The 23922-nt window shown below is 35.7% G+C and overlaps 2 protein-coding genes across 2 annotated transcripts; one reads left to right on the top strand and one right to left on the bottom strand.

Annotated features, from left to right (window-relative positions):
- Positions 1-4307: 4307 nt before the first annotated feature.
- Positions 4308-8640, bottom strand: LOC111394258. The gene is made up of 5 exons (XM_023020014.1): positions 8596-8640; positions 5720-6047; positions 5116-5258; positions 4941-5021; positions 4308-4769 (listed from the first exon to the last, which is right to left on the bottom strand). The coding sequence occupies exons 1-5, from the start codon at positions 8638-8640 to the stop codon at positions 4308-4310; spliced, it is 1059 nt and encodes a 352-aa protein (XP_022875782.1).
- A 12690-nt stretch (positions 8641-21330) lies between these two features.
- On the top strand, positions 21331-22020 carry LOC111394257 (elongation factor Ts-like). Its single transcript, XM_023020013.1, has 2 exons — positions 21331-21783; positions 21898-22020. The coding sequence occupies exons 1-2, from the start codon at positions 21331-21333 to the stop codon at positions 22018-22020; spliced, it is 576 nt and encodes a 191-aa protein (XP_022875781.1).
- The last annotated feature ends 1902 nt before the right edge of the window (positions 22021-23922 follow it).

Here is a 23922-nt window from a genome sequence, read left to right as displayed (position 1 = left end):
CAACTTGAATTTCCAAATAGAGGATGGGCATTTGGATCGCAACATTAATAAATTGATTGATTCAAATTGAGTCGATCGACATTAAATTTCCAATTGTTCTATTAGGGTGTGAACATTTGGATCGTGAAATTAAATAATCCAATCAATTCATGTCAAAACGATACGAACCGATCTGCTTAAATAGATTTTTCCAATTGATCGGTTAGAGATCTTTTTTTTTTTAAAGCTAGTGTCGAACTCTCGTGTGTTCAATGAAACCTAAACCAATCTAATCTTAATCGAAATCAAACCGAAAAATTTAATGCATATGTATTTAAATCAAATTGTTGATCTAAAAAACATACACGTCTTTATTGTCAAAAGATCTCCTATCATGTTGTTGTCCATTTGCATGTTACTTGCACATGCGAACAAATCGTTAGATACCAAGATCACTGTGCTAAGAAAAAAAGTCGACAATCGTTGACACTTTGACAACTAAGCCAACTGCAAGTACGAAATAATATATGAGAAATGGTTGTGGGAGAAACAAACTAGCAATAATTTCGCTAGAGTTTTATGAACGCGTACATTTTACATTACGTGTGCTTGGCTATTTATAATGGAAGGATTTTTGAAGAATTATGTTACGGTGTTACAACCCTAATTGCACGAGGCACATGTGATCGGTCTACAAATCCCTAAGTAAGTTACGGGAAGTTTCCCTTTCAAAGACACACTCCTTTTTTTATCATTTGCAATCACTACTCTTTCAATATTGTTGATTCGCACACAAATGCCAAAAAGAAACCAAGAATTATAGAAACTTTCACCATTTCATTATTTATTCATCAAAATAAAACCAAGCCAAACACACCGCCGTAGATACAATTTTTTTTTTTTTTTTGGAAGACATTATTTGATGTAAAACTCAGTTACATACTTAGTTCATTTGAATACTGAAAAAAATTTGTGCGACATAAATTTTCAAGCTTGTCTATAACAAGACCGTGTCGTTTCGAGCCCTTACCTCAGGGGTTCGAACCGATTCTTCCATTTTGACACCAACACTCATGCAAATTATTTATATGGTATGTGGTTCTCCTTTCCCTCACAACATTTGTGTGCGTGTCCTTTGCACGTATTCTTAGAGCATCTTTAATAAATGGTGTAAAATTAGATGTAAATTAATATCTTCAAAATCATTTTTATGTGTGTGTGTATATATACAATTTGCATTTCCTTTGCATCTATACATTGAAGAGGTTTTCGACCACTTTGAAAATCTAAATCACAATAGATGATTTCAGCTACTTCATTGTACATGGTAAGAACACATCTATTTTCGTGGCATGACATCCTGCTAAATATTTTTGTAACATTGTTTCTTGTCACGTATTAATATAAATGTATAAAAGATTGTTATTTTACACTAAACAAGATATATATTCGAAGGGAGTTTAGGGTTATGAGTTCAATCTTTTTGGTGTAATGGAGCAGTGAGTAGACAAATCCCCAATCAAATGTAGTATCGTAACATGTAATGATTTTAGATACCAATTACTAAAGTGTACACAAAATGTTGGGCACGATGGTAAGATGTTTTATCTAACATAATTTTACTTAATAATTGTGTGTACTTGTGTAAGATACAATGTTTGGATTGGATAATATATTTTGTAGATTTTGATAAAAAATAGTAAAATATATGATTAAAAAGTCGATAAAAGTTATGAATCCATGAAGTGAAATGTGTGGTTGTATATGAGGCTATCAAAACAAAGTTTGCCTTAGCCTTATTTTGTTTTTATGATCAGATCACACGAAACACTAACAGTTTCATGGCCCATGATTAGCCTCCATTTGTAAAGAACTCACTAAAAATATTGTAAAAAGACAGAAACAATTGATGGATAAGTTAAATTTGTGGATTGATTGAGATGTTTTGAAGTTCAATAATTTATAAATATGATTTATTAATTTTGCTAATGGATTCGTTCTTGAAACCAAAAATTAAAACCCAACAGAACATATGTTCTAATTTATATATATATATATATATATATATATAAGAATTCCCCAAAACCCCATGAATCAAACTCGTAGTCGTTTACAAATCAAAACAAGTTGAAAGAATACCTCTCATAGCATGGTTTCACCTCGATTCTTCAATATTCAAGCATATGTTTGGCAAGCTTAAAACTATCAAAAAAATAGAATCAATTCTTATTCACATATTTCGTGAAACTCACAAATACTAATCACTTATTCATTACTTTTTTCTGTTTTTTATAAACTAAATCATTTGCAAGCACATAGGCTAACTTTAATTCACGAATCTAACTTTCTAGATATTACAAAAGCATATCAATGACTTAAACATTTTGACAATCTAGATGTATAGACATTCTACTAGATCTAAAATGAGAACCAGAGAGCTCGACTTCGCTCACAAGGCAAGCTGGTTTATGCTCGTTTTGTAATGAGCCAAGCATGAATCGACTTGCTTGAAGAAAATGTATTTCGGCTCGCCCTACCAGCTCACACGTAGGTGGGAGCAAGCGGCTGTCACTTTTTTATTAAAATTTTATTATTATTATTATTATTTTCTTCCAAACTCTCGAATGAATTGATACGAGCCTATGAGTAGTGTCATAACCGTCTTTCATGGGGCACGAGACAAATTTCAGAATTTGGGCTCCTAATTCAAAGCAAACAATCCATTTTTTTCATTTATAAGACATTTACGGAACTAAAATTGTTATTTTGAAATCAAAATAAAGCAATAAATAAAATGAAATATTCAAAATATTTATATTATAATCAAATAACAATACTAAAATGTTCTAAACAATCACTTAAATGCAACTTGTCTTGCTATTTTTTAGGCAAAAATAATCAATTTTGTATGGTCGAGCTCTATTTCTTTTTCAATGGATAACATGGTCAATCCATTTAATCTTTGCTGTGACATAGCTAATCGGAGATAAATCTTGATCAATTTCAACTTGAAAAAACTTCTTTATGTGGATGCAACTATAACCAATATAGTGAGCAAAATTTTGTAAGCAATTAAAGCATTTAGAAAACAACCATTCATTTTCTTCAAGTAATTTAACACATTAATTACTCTTTTGTTTCTTTAGATAAATAGCACTTCAAGACCATCAACTCCGTACATAAGTCATTAGCAATAATGTCTGAATGTCCATTATATTTCAAATACTGCTAAAGATTCTCACAAACAGAGACGGATTGAAGGAGGAGCACTACTAGGTTGTAGCCCAGTAATGCCCAAGCCCATGTCCAGTAAAAGTTCCAAAAAAATGTTGAAATATTTTAATTTTAGTCCATTAGTTGACCAACCATTAACCAACCCACCACAATTTGTAAAATCATTTTCTTATTTTATACTTGGCCCAAAGATTTGTTTTAGTATCCAACAGTCCATTACGTTACACAACAAATATCCTCCTCATTCCTTCCACCATTCTTGTCACTCAATTGCAAAATTTGAAAAACAAAAATTCTCAAATCTTTGAATAACCCTAATGCATAATCTGTCTATTATTTTTCCTAGCTACCATCTCACCGGAGAGCCGTTCACCACAAACAAGGAAGTACCTATGAAGGAGAGTTTCAGTTCGGCCAGCAACTACTTACTCCGAACCACATTTTCAACTAGGAACTCGTTTTCTTCTGTTATTGGTTAGTAATTGCGTCCCCTTTTAATACTTATATCAAAATAACTTCTTCTTCTTTTTTCATTCATTGAGTTTTTTTAACTTTGGGGGTTAAATTATAAATTTATAACATATTCTGATGTTCTAATTTTTTACTGTGTAATGTGTTTGATGATTTTTTAACTATGTTATGTTTATGGTTTTATACATTATATTTATGATTTTTGATTGTTGCGAACTTTTAGTTTTTAATGAATTTTCTATTCAAATTTGTTTACAGGCATTTGATTAGTTTGTTTTTAAAGTGTAGAAACAAGTTTAACAATTCATCTAATTACTCGTTCACGCATCGGCAACAAACTATGTAAGCACTAAGTAAGTGTTTTGTACATTAAATTTCTAAAACTTCGCCCCCCGTAACTTAAGTTTCTGACTCTGTCCCTGCTCACAAAGATTTTAATAAACTATCAACATGCATTTTGTTTTATTTATCCACATTAAACAAATATTCAAATATCTCTTCATAATGTTTAAATTGTTCAAAGCGAGTTTAAAGTGAAGATCGAGTTTGATCAATTATAAAGAGAAAATAATCAACTTAAAAAATATACTTTAGTTGATTGTGTTAGCTGTTCACTGCCATTTTCATCGAACTACGTCTTCCTTCAAATGATGCATTTTCTCTCCAAATACAGCCTCAATTCCCATTTCACTTGATATTTGTTTAGCATCCTTAATAGCACTAGCAAATCTAGATTCTCTATATTTTTTGAGAAACAAAATATGTGCTTGTAAAAACTTGATGGCTTCATCAATATCCATATTTTCAACTTGAAAAAAATTACTCACAGTATTGATTGCTTGCAACAACTTATACCAAATGACCATGCTAAGCAAAAACTCAAAATTCTCAAGTTCATATATTGCTAAAAACTCAGCTTTACTCTTTGTTTTAGGATCTTCAATTATGTTTGCCAAGTCAAGTAAAGCGTCTCTTATTTGTACAGATTGTTCTTTTATAGACTTGATACTTTCCACGTGACTTTTCCAGCGTGTTTGTGACAATAGCTTAAGTGTCAAACCCTCAACCTTATCTTTAAAAATCTTCTATCGTTTGGGAGAAGAAGAGAAAAATGTGTAAATGCATTGTATTATTCCAAAGAAGGATATAGCTTTATAAAATAAAATAAAATAAAAATTGTCATATTACATAATGCTAGATTAATGTTATGACAACCACATGGAATATAAAAAGCTCTGGGATTTATTTCAAGTAACCTTTTTTTGCGCACCTTTATGTCTCTCGCTCATATTAGCTCCATTGTCATACCCTTGGCCTCTAATATTATCAATATTAAGCTGAATATCATAAAACACGTTTTTAAGCTTAGTGCAAAGTTCAAGTCCTGACGTATCATCCACCTCCAAAAAATTCAATCTAATATTCTTACACCATCGATGAGTTTATTGAATCATCCATGCATCGTATTACTAGAGACATTTGCTTCTCATGACTCGCATGTGGAGTACAATCAAGTATGACGGAAGAATATTTTGCATGTTTTACTTTTGTGACAATTGGACTTATCAACTTGCCTACCAACGTTTGTATCAATTCATTTTGAATCTTGAGACCAAGATAGTTATACTGAATTTCACATGCTTAAGCATGTCGAATGTGTTCTTTTATAAGATAAAACTCAGTAACAATTTCTATCATTTGCAAAAAAAAATGTCCATCGTGCCCAACATAAAGGTGCTCACAATCTCATCGAAATGTCAAAGTATTTTTAGTCAGTCTTTTCACAATAGCAATTATGCTCATAAACACTTGTTTTCAATGCTCTTTTTTGTTGATGGCCAATAATATGCTTTCATCAATTTTATGTTTTGTTTAAAATCTATTTTTTAGTTTCATCCAACTAGTCATGCAGCTTATATGATCCTTAGCTACTTCATAATTTGTAAAGCATCGATGCACATTATGTCAATCTTTGTACCCATCATTACCCAATTGACCAATATTTTTCATCGTGTTTTTGTCTTTAACAACTTACAGTAAAAACAAAATATCTTGTCTAAAGATATTGAATACACTAACCATCTTCTATCAGTTGTTTGCCCATTTGCAAGTAGACGCTTATATTGTGATGAATCAAAATGTCTACCTTGATTATCTTTGGGAAACAATATGTAATCAATCTTTTTTGGACCTATTTCAACCATAAAGTCCCTTATCTTTTGATCAATGCGAACGTCTTTCCAATTTCCATAATCCTTAAAATTCAAAGAAAAGCAATTCTCTTGATTTAAATCTTCATGTTGAACATTATCTTCATCATTCTGCTTCACATTTGCATAATCAATTATTTCCTCGTTCTCTTTCTGTTCATCCGCATTATCATTATCATTCTGATTCTATTATTCCTCAATTACTAAATTTTCCGTGCTCCTTTCTTCTCTTTTCTTTTCTTGTTATTAGAGTACTCATCCACATCTCTAGTCTAGCTACGAATTAATGCCTCTACTCTTTTTCTCTTCTTCTTTTTGGAGCTTCAGATGCATATTGAGGAGTATTACACCCTTGATCGTGAAATATTGAATATTTGTTGACCCCTGTGAATTGTGTGAAAGTAGGATACTTTAAATTCGAGGGTCAAAGAGTTTTAGAGAACGTTAGCATGGCATTTAACTCAAGTCACTCAACAGCTAACAATTACTCAACAGCTAACAATTGTTGAAATTTGACTGTAAAATTAGAACAAGATTACAACATCAATCCACCCCGTCCAAAATGAAGAGCAGAAACTGGAAATTGATAAGTGTGTTTTTGTACACTTATTTACATCACAAACATGACTTAAATACAAGTAAAATGATTGAATTGTTACTTAACTTTGTCAAATTCATGCAATGTAGGAAATTCTATGGAAATAGTAGAATTCAGGAGAAAAGAACCAAAAAAGGATCAAATTGGAGCAAAATGAAAATTCAGGGACCAAATTGCAATTATCTGAAAGTTGACCCGATGAACACATCAAGCAATTGATCAAGCCAAGCACCAATTGGAAGTTATAAGGAAACATTGGAGCAACGAGGAACAAGAGAGGAGGTCAAGGAGTGAAGAAATGAAACTTGAGGACCAAAATGACTCAAACAAGAAGTTAGCTCTACTATGCGGTCGCATAGTATAAAACATATGCGACCGCGAGTGAACCTCCAGGGATTAAAAATGGTGTTTTGCTTAAACCTATGCGGTAGCATAGGTATAATTTTTCCCGAATTTTGCAGTTTCCTTATATGATTGCAACTCCTTTGGTAACCTAATTTGGACGGGTTTAAATAGCAACAAGACATCCAGAAACCGCACGAACAACTTGGGAGGCAAAAACATTCATCTTGGAGTGGAATTGAAGGCAAGAACAAGAATTGATGCAAGATTTACAAGATTTCTTCAATCTTTGATAACCCGGTGATGTATTTTATTTATATTTTGTTAGATTTCGTTATTTTTATCATGATAGGCTAGATTTTTGCAACTAAGTGATCGATGAACCATGTAATTATTATTAAACTTGCTATTTCATGATTTTGAATTATTAGTTTGATGGGATATTTGAATGGATTATATTGGTTTATTTATTTCCACAATTAACGTGCACTTGATTTGTGTGAATTTGGTGGTTTAATTCTGAATTTGAGAAAATTTGATTTAAATTGGACATATATAATTCATCATAGAGTCCGATGGGGGATAGAAATATACCCCTATGCCCTATGTAAATCTTTAATTGCTCACAAAAAGATTATATGTGTTCTTGTATAATTGCATCCGTCATAGAGATATAGGCTGATGATTTATGAGAATAGGTTCAATACATCTCGAGAGAGAGTATTGAATAGATTTATGAGCATTGATTTATCAAATTCTTATTGAATTATCAAAATTGTGAAATTAGGGTTTAATTGGTAATTATTTGGGGATTCGTGATCCTAGTGCATTCGTTTTACATAGATTTTCATAAATTGACAATACATTTCATTTATTTTTCATAACATTTCGTAATTGAGTCATTAGTTAAGTGAATTTAAGTAATTAGGGTTTGATTTGAAATTAGGGTTTTTCAATTTGGGGATTTCCCCCAATTTATGGTTTGATTTGAAATTAGGGTTTTTCAATTTGGGGATTTCTCCCAAAATTAGGGTTTTTGATTCCAAAATTCATTTTAACTCAATCAGTTTCGATTAAGGCTAAAATAAGTAAAATTGAACTACTCTTTCTCTGTGGGACGATACTCGGACTTCTAAAATCCATTTTATTACTTGTCATGACCCGTGCACTTGCGGTAATTTAAATCGAAAGAAATACTTCGCGAACAAGTTTTTGGCGCCATTGCCGGGGATTGAGTTTAGTTTAATTTTATTTATTGAGGCACTAATTCGAACTTAATTTTTATTTAGCATAATTTTGTTTTTATTTTAGTTTATTTTTCTCTATTTGTATTTTAGTTAATTAAATTGTTTGAATCTAAGTGCTCGTACTGGTTTTAATTCTCAGATTTGCATGTCACGATTGCCTGGAGGAGAATTGATTATAGCTGATCCTGAAATTGAGCGCACCTTTCATCGACAACAAAGAAATCACCGTGAAGCACAAGTACAAATGGCCAACGAATTAAACAATCCCATGATTCATACTGACGAAGGAGAGGCAATGGACGAAGGGAATGAAATTCTGGGGGATTTCTTGACTCCTCAAGTGATTCAAAGCCAGTCCAGCATAGTGTATCCACCGTTTGGGCAACGTAATTTTCAGTTGAAGACCAATGTGATACAGCTGTTTCAAAATGGACACCAATTTTATGGCAAGGCTGAGGAGAACCCACACACACACGTATCTCGATTTCTGGATATGTGTCAACATTTCAGATACCAAGGGATTTCGGATGACGCTATTAGGTTGAGGCTCTTTCCACATACATTACGAGACAGAGCACTTGAATGGTTGGATTCACTCCCGGTTGCAAGTATTACTACATGGAATGAGCCGGCACACAAGTTCTGCACAAAGTTCTTCTCCCCAGCCAAAATAGCAAAGCTGAGACATGATATATCAATATTCAATCAAGGAGAGACTGAATCATTTGATGAAGCCTGGAACAGATTCAAAAACATGCTCCGGAAATGCCCTCAGCATGGGTTCGATAAAAAGACCCAGATCCGATTCTTCTACACAGGATTACTTCCATACCATAAGAGCATGGTAGATTCAGCATCAGATGGCTCAATATCCACAAGAACAGTTGATGGGGCATTGGAATTATTTGAGCGAATGGCTACCACATCAGCCATGTGGTTTTCTGAGAGGGCAACTCCAAAGAAAACTCCAGGTGTCTACGAGGTGGACGCTTATTCAACAATCTCTGCAAAAATTGATTCTCTGTATCACAAGGTGGAGAGCATATCACAAGCATCACAAGCTAAGAAGAGCAATTGTGAGGAATGTGGAGCCGAACACAAAACATCAGATTGCCCTATACTCATGCAAGGAATTGAGCAAGCAGACTACGCACAGTGGGGACAACGCCAGCAGAATAATCAATATGGTGAGACTTTCAATCCCAGCTGGAAGAAACATCCCAACTTCTCGTGGAGCAACCAGAATCAGAATAAGCCACAGGGGCAGTTTCAACAACAGGAGAAGAGGCCTCAATTGGAAGATATGATAGGAAAGTTCATGGAAAAGGCCGAAGCTACACTTCAAAATCAAAATGCAGCCATCAAAAATCTGGAAACTCAGATAGGGCAGCTAGCCATCGCATTGACTGGCAGAACACCAGGTAACTTACCAAGTAATACAGAAATCAATCCTAAAGAGCAAGCAAAGGCCATTACAACTCGAAGTGGAGTTCAATTACCTGAAATTCATGTCAAGAGACCGGGAGTGATTGGAGAAACATCTTCCTCCGCTGAAGAGGAGACAGTTGTAAAGGAATCAAGTTCAAAGGAAAATTCACAAAAATCACAAGATAATGCCAAAGTCACAGTCAACCCCTACGAACCTACGATTCCCTTTCCACAGTGCTTGAAGAAGCAAAAAGTGGAGCAATAATACAAAAAATTTCTAGAAATCTTCAAAAAGCGCCATATCAACATCCCGCTAGCAGATGCACTATTCCAGATGCCTAGCTACGCGAAGTTTCTGAAGGATATCATATCAAATAAACGCAAGCTGGAAGATCATGAGACAGTCGTGCTTACTGAGGAATATAGTGCCAAAATTCAGAATAAGCTTCTACCAAAACTAAAAGATCCAGGGAGTTTTACTGTTCCTTGCACAATCGGTGAAGTATATTTTGATAAAGCATTATGTGACCTTGGTGCAAGTATTAATTTAATGCCTTTGTCTGTTTTCAGGAAACTAGGATTGGGAGAAGCTAAAGCAACCACTGTGACACTTCAGCTGGCTGACAGGTCACTGACACATCCCAGAGGAATAATTGAAGATGTACTATCAAGGTTGAGAAGTTCATATTTCCAGCAGACTTTCTTATCCTGGACATGGAAGAGGACAAGGACGTTCCCTTGATACTTGACAGACCATTTCTGGCAACAAGGAGAGCATTAATAGATGTTCAAAGAGGTCAGTTGATTTTAAGATTGGGAGAGGAGCAGATATCATTCAATGTATTCAAGGCAATGAAGTTACCAGCAGAATCTGACAGCTGTTATCAAGTTGACATTATTGACAAGGCAGTACAAGAAACATTTTTACTACACGGTCCATCTAATACCTATGAGGCATGTATTGCACAATCTCAATCAATCCAATCAGAGTCTGTTGAAGTTGAAACATGTGCAAGATTTTTGGAGACCAACCCGCCATACACACGAAAGAGGCACTTCGAGGAACTGGGGACGGAAAACACAAAGCCACTCCCTTCAGTTCAGCAGCCGCCAGTTTTAGAACTCAAACAACTGCCGCCACATCTCAGATATGCTTATTTAGGAGAATCAGATACACTTCCAGTAATCATTTCGAACACAGTCAGTGAAATGGAGGAGGAAAAACTGCTCAGGGTACTTAGAGAGAACAAAACGGCGATTGGTTGGACAATAGCTGACATTAAAGGAATCAGTCCTTCCATGGCATGCATAAAATTTTTATGGAGGAAAATTGCAAGCCTAGCATAGAAAGTCAGAGAAGATTGAACCCGAACATGAAAGAAGTAGTCAGGGCAGAGATACTAAAGTTATTGGATGCAGGAATTATTTACCCAATTTCAGATAGTACATGGATCAGCCCTGTTCAAGTGGTACCGAAAAAAGGGAGAATCACAGTGGTGAAAAATGAGAAGAATGAACTAATTCCCACCAGAACAGTTATGGGTTGGAGAGTTTGCATTGACTATCGCAAACTCAATGCAGCTACATGAAAGGATCACTTCCCACTCCCATTCATTGATCAGATGTTGGAGAGATTGGCTGGACATTCACACTACTGCTTTCTTGATGGATACTCGGGCTATAATCAGATACCTGTCGCACCAGAGGATCGGGAGAAGACCACTTTCACTTGTCCCTACGGTACTTTTGCTTATCGTAGGATGCCTTTTGGTCTTTGCAACGCTCCAGCCACATTTCAGAGGTGCATGATGGCAATATTCTCTGACATAATTGAAAGGTTTATCGAGGTTTTCATGGACGACTTCTCAGTATTTAGATCTTCATTTGATGAATGTCTAAACCACTTGAATTTGGTCTTACAGAGATGCAAGGAGACTAACTTAGTTTTAAATTGGGAAAATGCCACTTTATGGTGCAAGAAGGCATTGTACTTGGGCATAGGATATCGACAAAAGGAATTGAGGTAGACAAGGCAAAAATTCAAGTGATTGAGAAATTACCACCGCCTATATCAGTTAAAGGAGTTCGCAATTTTTTGGGGCACGCTCGGTTCTACCGGAGGTTTATAAAAGATTTCTCAAAAATCACTAAACCTTTATGCAACTTACAAATGAAAGATGCAACTTTTGAGTTCAATGAGGATTGTCTCACAGCTTTCAACACTTTAAAGGAAAAGCTTACGACAGCACCAATGATTGTAGCTCCAGACTGGGAATTACCTTTTTAATTGATGTGTGATGCAAGTGATCACGCTGTAGGTGCAGTATTGGACAGCGGAGGAACAAGATTTTTCATGTGATCTACTATGCAAGCAGAACTCTAAATGATGCACAACTAAATTATGCAACCACTGAAAAGGAGCTGTTGGCTGTGGTGTTTGCATTTGACAAATTCAGGTCATACCTCGTCGGATCTAAAATCATCGTCTATACTGATCATGCTGCATTGAAATATTTGCTCACAAAGAAAGATGCAAAGCCGAGATTAATTCTTTGGGTGCTGCTATTGCAAGAATTTGACATTGAGATATGCGATAAGAAGGGCACCGAGAACGTAGTAGCAGATCACCTATCCGGACTAGAATCTGGGGAGACGAAAGATTTAGTGGATATAAATGAGATCTTCCCGGATGAACAGATGTTGAGAGTGGATGAAGCACCTTGGTACGCAGATATTGTCAATTACTTGGCCAGTTCCATTCCACCACCTAACTGCTCCAGTCACCAAAGAAAAAAATTCTTTGTCGAGTTAAAATACTATTTCTGGGAGGATCCAATTCTCTATAGGCGAAGAGCTGATCAGATAGTTAGGAGGTGCGTACCTGAAGAAGAAGTACATGAGATTCTCGAGTACTGTCACTCATCCGCATATGCAGGACACTTTGGAGCTTCAAAAACAGCTGCAAAGATTCTACAATCAGGTTTTTACTGGCCTACATTGTTTAAAGATACATTTGAGTTTGTTAAGAGATGTGACAGATGTCAACGCATTGGGAATATCTCGAGGAGAAATGAAATGCCACTGAACAATATTTTGGAAGTGGAGATATTTGATGTTTGGGGAATTGACTTCATGGGACCTTTTTCCCCTTCGTTCTCAAACCAGTATATCTTGGTGGCAGTCGATTACATCTCAAAATGGGTGGAAGCAGTTGCATTGCCAACAAATGACTCAAAGACAGTAATTGATTTCTTGAAGAAATACATTTTCACCCGATATGGTACACCGCAGGCTATAATCAGCGATGGGGGCAAGCATTTCTGTAATCACCAGTTTGAGCAACTACTGAATAAATATTGCGTTAAACACCGCGTTGCTACTCCATATCATCCACAAACCAGCGGGCAAGTTGAGGTATCTAATCGGCAGCTGAAGAGAATACTAGAAATCACTGTGAATTCATCTAGAAAGGATTGGTCTAAAAAGCTGGACGATGCATTATGGGCTTACAGAACCGTATTCAAGACCCCGATCGGCATGTCTCCATACCGCCTAGTCTTTGGGAAAGCATGTCATCTGCCATTAGAAATGGAGCATTGGGCATATTGGGCTATGAAACAATTAAATATGGACTTGAATGCCGCCGGAGAAAAGCGTCTACTGCAACTGAATGAGTTAGATGAATTTAGAATGGAGGTTTATGAAAATGCAAAACTTTACAAGGAGCGAACCAAGAAGTGGCATGATATGCATATTCAAAGGCGAGTATTCGAAGTGGGGCAGCAAGTACTACTATATAATTCGAGACTCAAGTTATTCCCAGGAAAACTACGATCACGGTGGTCGGGTCCCTACACAGTTACAAAAGTTCTACCATATGGGGCTATACAAGTGAGCAATGAGAATAAGGGTACCTTTACTGTCAATGGGCAAAGGTTGAAACACTACTGGGGCGGTGACTTCTCTAAACAAAAGTCAACTGTTCAACTCGAGACGCCAAAATGAAGCGACCGCAGAAAAATCGAGCTATCGACTATAACTTAGTGTTGGGTGGGAGGCAACCCACTGTATCCTTTTTATCTGTTTATTTACTTTATTATGTTTTCTACATTAATTTAGAAAGTTTATTTTCACATTCATTTAGTATTCCGTTATGTGGTCATCAATCATCTGGGAATTTAAAAGAGTCCAAGCACTGTGCACACGAGTCATTAAGTATCACACACAAGTTCGGGTTGATTTACGTTGTTTTGGGTAGTTGACTGTGGAATTCACGTATTTCGAGGAATATTATGTTTTCTAAATTTCACGTGTCAATATTTTAAAAATATGTTTCTGAAAAATTTGGGGACGTTGAGAGTCGGGTCTTTTTCAAAAAAAAAATTTGGGACAAAAATCGAATTTTTTTGGGAAAGAGGCTTTGTTTTATTTATTTTATTTTATTTAAAAAAATAAAAAAAATAATAAATAATAATAAATAAAAAAAATCTTGTTCTATGCGATCGCATAGATATGGTGTCTATGCGACCGCATAGACACCTACCGAAGTTAAAAGCAAGAAAATAAGTATACCTATGCGACCACATAGGATTTAATTATGCGGCCGCATAGACAAAAAAAGGCGTGGGTTTTAACCCACGCCCGAATCATTTGCTAAGGGCTTCATATCATTTTCGACCTCTCACTCTCCTCCCAAATCGATTTTAGGCTAAAATCACACACCAATCCATTCGTTGCATTGTGCTATAATTGATAGGAAATCCATTCTCTCCATTGATTAAACTCTACAAAGAAAAAGGTCTGTGTTCTTTCACCCCCCCCCCTCAATTCATTTTCGGTTCTATTAATTATAAATGTAATTTTGGCGAATTGAAGGAGATTAGAATAGTTCTTGTGCATATGGATTGATTGTGTTTGTGTTGTGCGAAAATTTGGAATGACTCTAAACCAAAATTCTTTCAATTTCCACCATTTCCACTCTATGCTTGTAATGTGTTTGATAAATTGCCACATTGATAATTTTTGGATATTTTGGTATATTTTGCCTTCATTTCATTTGATTGATGGATGTGTATGCGCTTGGTGATTGATTTTTGAATGGCGAACTATGTGAACTAGTAAATTTTTGGCTAGTATATGAATTTCTCACAACGCATACAACATGTTTGATAAAATGCCCCTCTTGGTACTCTAATACATTTATGAACATCTAGCATGGCATTTGACTATTCGATGAATGGAATAACTCGTTGTGATGTATTACCAAACAATGTGACTTAGACGACATCAACACACACATGCACAAAAATAGCTAAGTCATAGCATGCCCACAGCACCCTCCGTCCCTTATTTTACACTACTATTTGACACACCAAACGAACTCCGATTGAGCTGAAATTTGGGTATGTGCTAGACCTCATTACATACTTCCATATGCCTGGAGGTTGCCTGGGACAATCTTGATAATTCTCGATGGTGCCCGGGGCCGAAGGTTTACACTCAATCATGACTCCAACCCTTTAACTATGAGCATATTCTCCCAAATTTTCTTATATTTTCATATGGACTATACATTTATACTACTCTTATCATCATACATTGTTCATTACACCGTGGTAGTATACATGCTTATTGAAACAAGTTTGGAGGATTTGTGTTTTACGTGCTTTTCATTTCATGCGATTTCTCATTGTATAACAAGATGTCTAATGCTAGCTATTTTCCAACTTTGCAGGATGCCACCAAAACGAACTTCAAAAGGAAAGGAGAAGATTGGCTCATCATCCGGCACAGCACGCACTTGCGTGCTTGAAGGAGGTATACAAAGATTTTTGACCGCCGAGGCAGCAGCCCGTTATGAAAACATAGTGAGTCGATGGACAGTGACACCAGAACGGGCTGTTAAATTGGAAGACTTTCCTGGTTTCGAGCTGACTACTTTGGTGCAGAACTGTGGATGGAATAAAATAGTGGAGTAGCCACATCGGAGTTATGAATTGTTGGTGGGGAAATTTTACGCCAATTTTAATACAGAAATTGACACACCAGGGTCCGACCACCTACATCAGACTTGGGTCCGGGGAAAATGGATCACATTCTCACCCGAAGTTATTCGAGACTACTACCAGCTCACGTGGGAAAACATAACGCCTATACCAGGTGACTTCAATTGGCCTAAAGTGGCGGAGATCTTATTGGGGCGACAAAATGCATGGCCACTCCCCACTACCGAGTGGCATCAGATTGAGCTGACACCGTCTATAGCAATCCTGTGGCTGTTTATGTGCCACAACATTGAGCCGACCTCTCACAGGACCACATTTACAGATCCCACAGCTGGATTCCTTTATCACTTGGTGTGAGGTAATAAGGTTGATCTTGCCACTCTTTGCTATGATCAGATACATCATGTGGGCACTTTGGGAGATAGACACAGCTCAATGATCTTTCCAAGCCTCATCTCCGGAATTTGCATAGCTGCTAGTATAAACATTGTATCCGGGGAAGTGGCTGCCAAACCCAGTCCTACCATAAAGCGCAGTACCTTGGAGGCCCAAGACAGAGCCAGGTTAAAGCACTAGGAGAAGCAAGAAATTGAAAGGCGCAGACAGCAGGAAGAGCAAGGTCACGAGCAAGCAGAGCAAGAGATGCCTCAAGCTCCTCCATCACAGGCTGAGTTAAATGCACAGTTGTGGCGCCAAATTTTCACCACCGCCACGGGGACCAGCCGAGACGTGCAGAGTCTCCAGCAGGCTATGGGGACTTTGACGACTGAGATGCATACAGCCCACCGTGACATCCGCATTTCCACTGATATGTCACGTGCTGCTCGCCAGGATGCCTAGGCAGCTAGGAGGGAGATGGACACTATGAACAGTCGACTCAATGTGTATGTGGGCAGGGTGGATGGCATCCAGATGAGGGTAAATGAAACTTGGGAGTGTTTGGGCCGTTTGGAGACACGTGTTGAGGGAATCCACGATGAAATGACACAGCAGTCAGCACTGATGAGAGAGATCTTTGCGCGCCTACCTCCACCTCCAGCTGATGATACTGTAGGATCTAGCTTCCCATCGCAACCCCCATTTTGATCAGGGGAGTATCGTTTGCCTCATGTGTATTCATTTTCCTTAAATTCTACCTTCTAAACTTATTTTTCACATTGTGGACAATGTCTTGTGTAAGTTTGGGGGATGATGGCATAATTTGATTAAGACATTCGGCATGTAACTAATTGCATTTCCACAATCTAGATTTATTTTGACTAATTGCTGCATGAGACATGCTTGTGAGTGAATATTGATTATGCTTATGTATGCTTGTGTGAGCTTAATCGCCTTACCGGCTATGATGTTACTATTGGATTGGTACATTTCAGAACTTTGGGATCGGTATTAATTAGGCTACCCTATACTTGTTGATGCAATACTTGATATTCTTTATGCACGTCATTCATGCTTGACATGTTAGGTAAGTGATTGGGGTTTTGAGCATAAAGTAGAGAGATAGTTATAACCCTCTATTGAATTAACCCGTAAAATACCTTAAGACAGTTTGGTGATAGTTGAGCTATTATAGGAGAACATTGAAATGAGTGAGGCTCCGTGCATGAATTCTTGTGTGGATTGCCTAGACCAGTGGGATGAAGAGTAGGTGAAAATCTTATATTGAAGGTTAGTTTTGGATACCAGATGTCTAGAAAATTAAGGGCATGAACTTAATTTGTGAGAATAAGACACTTCTTTTTCAGCCTTTATAACTCGAGCAAGTAAGCCTGTAAGGATATTTCAAAATCTGGTGCCCTAAGGTCAACTGATCTGGGAATCACCGACCTAAAGCTCGATACATGGGTCATATAGAAAGCAAGAAGTAAAAAAGTTAATAAAAAGTCATCTGATCGAGCCTTTATAACTCGAGTGAATAAGCCTGCAAGGGTCTAAAACTTGGTGCCCTAAAACCAACTGGTTTGGGAGTCACCGGCCTAAAGCTCGTTACATGGGTTATATAGAAAGCAAATGAGAAGATGATAAGAAAAAATAAAAAAACCAGAGAAAAGTGAGGAAAACAAAAAGAGACAATAACAAGAAGAAAAGCCCTTGGACAATTGGTGGAAGAAACTATACCTTTGAGGCGAGGCAAGTAACCTAGTTTAGTCTTGAGCGTCGAAGCAATCAAAACTAGGAGAGCCTTCACTTGTTGAAGTGTGAACTTGTGATAGTGAAATTAATCCAAACTACGAGAGGGTGAGAACTAAAGCTAGGTAAGCTCATAATTTTTAAACACAACCCCGGGATAATTGAGTGAAAAGAATAAGTTTGGGGAGTTGTGTATCTCTCGAGCGAGTAAGGAGGCATTTGACCACTTAGGGTCGGGACTCAAACTCATCATGAACTTGATATGCTAGCATGAATCCACACACACACACACGTCAAGTATGCACTGAAGAGGTGAAGGTTGATGTCATCGTGCACTGATAAATTTTCATAAAATCAATTACTTAGTCCAATCTTGAGCCAAGGCAAGGTATTAAGCCATGTTTGTTCAGAATTACATCACTATCTTGTTTGAGGACAAGTTTGGGGGGTTTGATAAGTGTGTTTTTGCACACTTATTTACATCACAAATATGACTTAAATACAAGTAAAATGATTGAATTGTTACTTAACTTTGTCAAATTCATGCAATGTAGGAAATTCTATGGAAATAGTGGAATTCAGGAGAAAAGAGCCGAAAAAGGACCAAATTGGAGCAAAATGAAAATTCAGGGACCAAATTGCAATTATCTGAAAGTTGACCCAATGAACACATCAAGCAATTGATCAAGCCAAGCACCAATTGGAAGTTATAAGGGAACATTGGAGCAACTAGGAACAAGAGAGGAGGTCAAGGAGTGAAGGAATGAAACTTGAGGACCAAAATGACTCAAACAAGAAATTAGCTCTACTATGCGGTCGCATAGTATAAAACCTATGCGACCGCGAGTGAACCTCCAGGGATTAAAAATGTTGTTTTTCTTAAACCTATGCGGTCGCATAGGTATAATTTTTCCCGAATTTTGCAGTTTCCTTATATGATTGCAACTCCTTTGGTAACCTAATTTGGACGGGTTTAAATAGCAACAAGACGTCCAGAAACCGCACGAACGACTTGGGAGGCAAAAACATTCATCTTGGAGTGGAATTGAAGGCAAGAACAAGAATTGATGCGAGATTTACAAGATTTCTTCAATCTTTGATAACCCGGTGATGTATTTTATTCATATTTTGTTAGATTTCGTTATTTTTATCATGATAGGCTAGATTTTTGCAACTAGGTGATCGATGAATCATGTAATTATTATTAAACTTGCTATTTCATGATTTTGAATTATTAGTTTGATGGGATATTTGAATGGATTATATTGGTTTATTTATTTTCACAATTAATGTGCACTTGATTTGTGTGAATTTGATGGTTTAATTCTGAATTTAAGAAAATTAGATTAAACTCGACATATATAATTTATCATAGGGTCCGATAGGGGATAGAAATATATCCCTATGCCGTATATAGACCTTTAATTGCTCACAAAAAGATTATATGCGTTCTTGTATAATTGCATCCGTCATAGAGATATATGCTGATGATTTATGAGAATAGGTTCAATACATCTCGAGAGAGAGTATTGAATAGATTTAGGAGCATTGATTTATCAAATTCTTATTGAATTATCAAAATTGTGAAATTAGGGTTTAATTGGTAATTATTTGGGGATTCGTGATCCTAGTGCATTCGTTTTACATAGATTTTCATAAATTGACAATATATTTCATTTATTTTTCATAACATTTCGTAATTGAGTCATTAGTTAAGTGAATTTAAGTAATTAGGGTTTGATTTGAAATTAGGGTTTTTCAATTTGGGGATTTCCCCCAATTTAGGGTTTGATTTGAAATTAGGATTTTTCAATTTGGGGATTTCTCCCAAAATTAGGGTTTTTTATTCCAAAATTCATTTTAACTCAATTAGTTTCAGTTAAGGCTAAAATAAGTAAAATTGAACTACTCTTTCTCTATGGGACGATACTTGAACTTCTAACGTCCATTTTATTACTTGTCACGACCCGTACACTTGCGGTAATTTAAATCGAAAGAAATATTTCGCGAACAGAAATCATGACACCGGTGTCTGAAATCAATTCCGTTTTTGTCATCTAAAAGTGCGGTGAAGATTTCTAAAGCAAAATCAGATGTATGGAACACCTTTAAAAAGCTTCTAATCGGTAAAACTCATCAAAACTAATAATTGTTGGATAGATATTATTAAGTGATGCAGATGCTCGTGAAATTTCACCAAGTACCCTATTAATATAAAAGCAATCAAACCCATGCCTCTCCAAAATGGACTGTTTAATGTGCAGTACGGTATAGCGAGCTTGATTGGAACTGGTAGGGAGCCTCAGATGCTTTACAGTTTTCCATGTAGACTTATATTGCAATAGAATATATTCAAATTGTATCACATTTATGTGGGCTACGTTATGTGTCCAACAAAAAGTCTTACATTCTCTCACTTGTTTACAGTTTTCCGTATAGACTTATGTTGCAATAGAATTAGTCTAGCAACTAGTTTGCAAAACTAAAAATCTAAGGTTAATAACAAAAACCACTGCATGAACAGAAAAATAATCCCACCCAACAATTAATTAACAATGAACAATTTTAAAAAGCATTTTAGAAAAAATCAATTAGGAAAAGGAAAATATGAAATAGGAGTACATGTGCCAGAAAGTGAAAGAAATAACGAAAAAGAAATTTAAAAATCTAGACATATCTAAAACTAGTAAAACAGTATAGAAATTGAAAAAGGAGATGAAAAATTGAGAGGTGGATTGTTGATGGTAAATCGATGATGATGGGCACTACATCAGCTCTGACCTCCACCGTCGTTCTTCCATTTAGGTTTTGCCGTTGATTTCTCAAGCTTTCAGTGTGGAGATTTTGAAATTTTGAAGGTTTAGGTATGGATGGTTTTTTTTTTCCTTTAAAAAAATGAAAAGGAAAAAAAAAATTGGGCCTCCTAAAAAGCTGGGCCTGAAGCGAAGGCCTCTTGGGACTCTCCTTATGTCCGGCCCTACCTATGAGTTGACCGTGCCAATTGATGATTGACTTGCACAGAAGAACTTAGACTCTCTCACCCCCACCAATATATTTAGTTTATGTTCGTCTTTCATTAATATTTTCTTTCTTTTTTTTTTTTTGTGAGAAAAATGAGTTTTGAAATAGTGAATTTTTAAACTTGTAATTTATTGTATTTAACATTGGTTGAAAATGAGATTAAGAAAAATGATTTTATTGGAAGAGAAACTGGGTTCAGATTCTAGTGTACAATCCCAACAATGAATAAAACTTTGTAGGCCAACGAAGTCGAAAAGAGTAGCACGGAACAAATAAATGGAGGAGTGAGACAAAAAGAAGGGAAAAAGGGAGGGAGAAATGGACTAAGTGATCGCGAATCTCACTGAAATGACTTCAAATCTTGAATCCCTTCGAAAAGAACTGACAAAGAAAGATGTTTACATTGACGATGAGACCTTTGCCAAAGCCGCTCTATGCTCTGAACAAGCCCGTACCATCAAGGTAGAATATTGACTTTGAGTTTGATGTGTTTGAAGTTTAATCTCTGATTAGGGATGGCAGTGGGGCGGGGCAAGGGCTTCCCCACCTTAGACGGGGAAGTGGTTTGCCCCTTTTGATTTTTTTAATATTTACATTTTGCTTAATAACTTCTTATTTCACTGTCCATTCCTTCTGGTTCTGTTCTGCCTTGATAAGATCTAGTTATGTATGCAACTGCTATGTCACTAGCTCTTGTGAAGCAGTTGCGTGAGGAAACAGGAGTAGGAATGATGGATTGCAAGAAAGCCCTATCTGAAACTAAAGGAGACATAGTTAAAGTTCAGGAATACCTAAGAAAGAGAGGGTTAGCAAGTGCAGATAGGAAATCCACTAATCCAGTAGGGTCACAGCTGAAGGAAGAATTGGTTCTTACATACATGCTAGCAGCAAGCAGGATAGGCACCTTAATAGAGGTGAATCGTGAAACAGATTTTGTAGCTCGAGGTGACATTTTCAAGGAATTGGTTGAGGACTTGACCATGCAAGTGGCTACATGCCCTCAAGTACAGTATCTTAGTACTGAAGATGTTCCCAAAGATATTGTTGATAAGGAGATGGAAATTGAAATGCAAAAGGAAGATCTATTGTCCAAGCCAAAGCAAATTAGGTCTAAGATTGTTGATGGCTAAATAAATAAGAGGTTAGAGGAACTGGCCTTATTAGAACAGCCATATATCAAGAATGATATAATAGTGGTGAAAGATAATTTTTTTTATTCCTTCGCGGGGCAGGCAGCCCGTCAGGGCGGGTTTCTTTGGCCCCATTTGGGGCAGGGCGTGTTCTTTTTGCCATCTCTATCTTTGGTTGCTTTGGTCCGGGTTTCTGATTATGAATGCATTGATAAATTTCTCTAGGGTCCGTTTGATTTCAAAAATGAAATTTGGGTGGAAAGAAAACGAATTTCATGGAATTGAATTACCTAAAAATTGTAAATTATTTTGTTTGATTAGTATAATTTTTCATGTGGAAAATATTAAAATAAAAGTATTTTTTTGTATTCGTTTGGCTTTATCTTACATGAAAATTGTCGATTAAATGGATAGAATTTACTGGTATTGGGGATGAAATTTACTTCCATTACTAAAAAAATAATAATAATAAATTTAAGAAAAGCATCTATCTTTTGGTGTTCGTTTGGCTTTGTTTTACATAAAAATTGTCAATTAAAGGAAATATTATTTTACAATAATTCTTAGAATTTATTTTCATTGCAAAAAAAATGAAAAAAAAAAAAAAAGCGTCAACAGTAACAGGGAAAAGGTGGGAATTGATTTTCCCACAAAAGCAAGAAAAGTAAACCTCTCAAGAAATCTAAGAATTTCTATTCCATGGAAAATAAACCCCTATCAAACACACCATAGTCGGAAAATGTGACTTCCATGAAAATGTTTTGCTAATCAAACGGTGCCTTATTTATTAAAAATGCATGGAGATAATTTGCGTAAGAATAGTGCAATGTAGCACTAATGTTTAACAATTAGGCCATGTTTGATGGGAAATGAATTGTATGGAACTTGGAAAATATTTGAACATTTTCCATATTGTTTAAGTTTGATACCACAAAATTTTCCATGGAATTTATTTTCTTGGTTTGGATGTCACCTAGACATTTTCTAGCTTTTTGAAAGTCTACTGTAGCAATTTTTTTCTTTTTTCTTTTTTTGCAATAGAAACAAATTTTAAGAATTATTGTAAAAAAAAAATCCATTTAATTGGCAATTTTCATGTAAACACAAAGCTAAATGAATACCAAAAGATAGATGTTTTTCTTGAATTTCTTGAATTTTTTTTTTGCAATGGAAACAAATTTCATCTCCAATACCAGTAAAATTTATTCCTTTAATTGACAATTTTCATGTAAAATAAAATCAAACGAACAGCAAAAAACACTTTTATTTCAACAATTTTCATGTGAAAAATTATACCAATTAAACACAATAATTTATAATTCACAGGAAAATAATTTATAGGCAATTCAATTCTTTGGAATTTGTTTTCAATTCTATCTTTACAATCAAAGAACCCTTAAAGTGTTTGGATAGAGGACATTTTTCAATAAAATGAGATGGAGATGAACTTTGAGGCCAAGCTCCAATGAGACGGTTCTTTTTTCGCATGGTTTCCCTTGAATTTGAGCTTTTTTCTAGTCGAAAGAGCAGATTTGGATACTCAGTCTTCGTATAGTAGGTTGCATTTGGTGTACCATATAGAGTGTTTAGTATAAAAATAAAAATGGATGGTAGTATGTGAATAGTATTACGGTAGATTAAGATAAATAATATTTTAATCTTCTAAGTTAAAAAGTGAAATATCATTTCCATTATAAGATTAATTAACGTTTACCCTCCATAGCACACTTGAATCCATGTCAATAACCTGCTTTAATTTTTTGCAATCTAGTCCAACCTTGTACAGATTGTTGCTCTACTACACTGGCAAGGTTAGGTTTATTTTTATTTTTTTTTAAGGGAAAGAAGAAGAAGAGGTTACGTGTTTTTAGTATGTTACATTAAAATTAACATCTTTATATAATCTGGAAAAGAAAATTCTTAGAAAAGTAAGAAGAAAAAGACCCACAAAATGTAAGTTGGGTTGGGAGATTTATTTCGACAGTAAATCTTCTTCGACAGGCCTGTCTGTCCAGCACGATTGTTTATTTCGATTACCAAACTTAATTTTTCTTACAAAATTAAGCACTTTTTTTATGAATACATAAAAAGTAGAAAAAATTTGAGCAATATAATTATTATTACATA

Source organism: Olea europaea, chromosome 5 (genome assembly GCF_002742605.1).
Source record: "Olea europaea var. sylvestris chromosome 5, O_europaea_v1, whole genome shotgun sequence".
NCBI lineage: Eukaryota > Viridiplantae > Streptophyta > Magnoliopsida > Lamiales > Oleaceae > Olea > Olea europaea.
The sequence above is the reverse complement of the archived record's forward strand: the minus strand, read 5'-3'. Positions and strand labels throughout refer to the sequence as shown.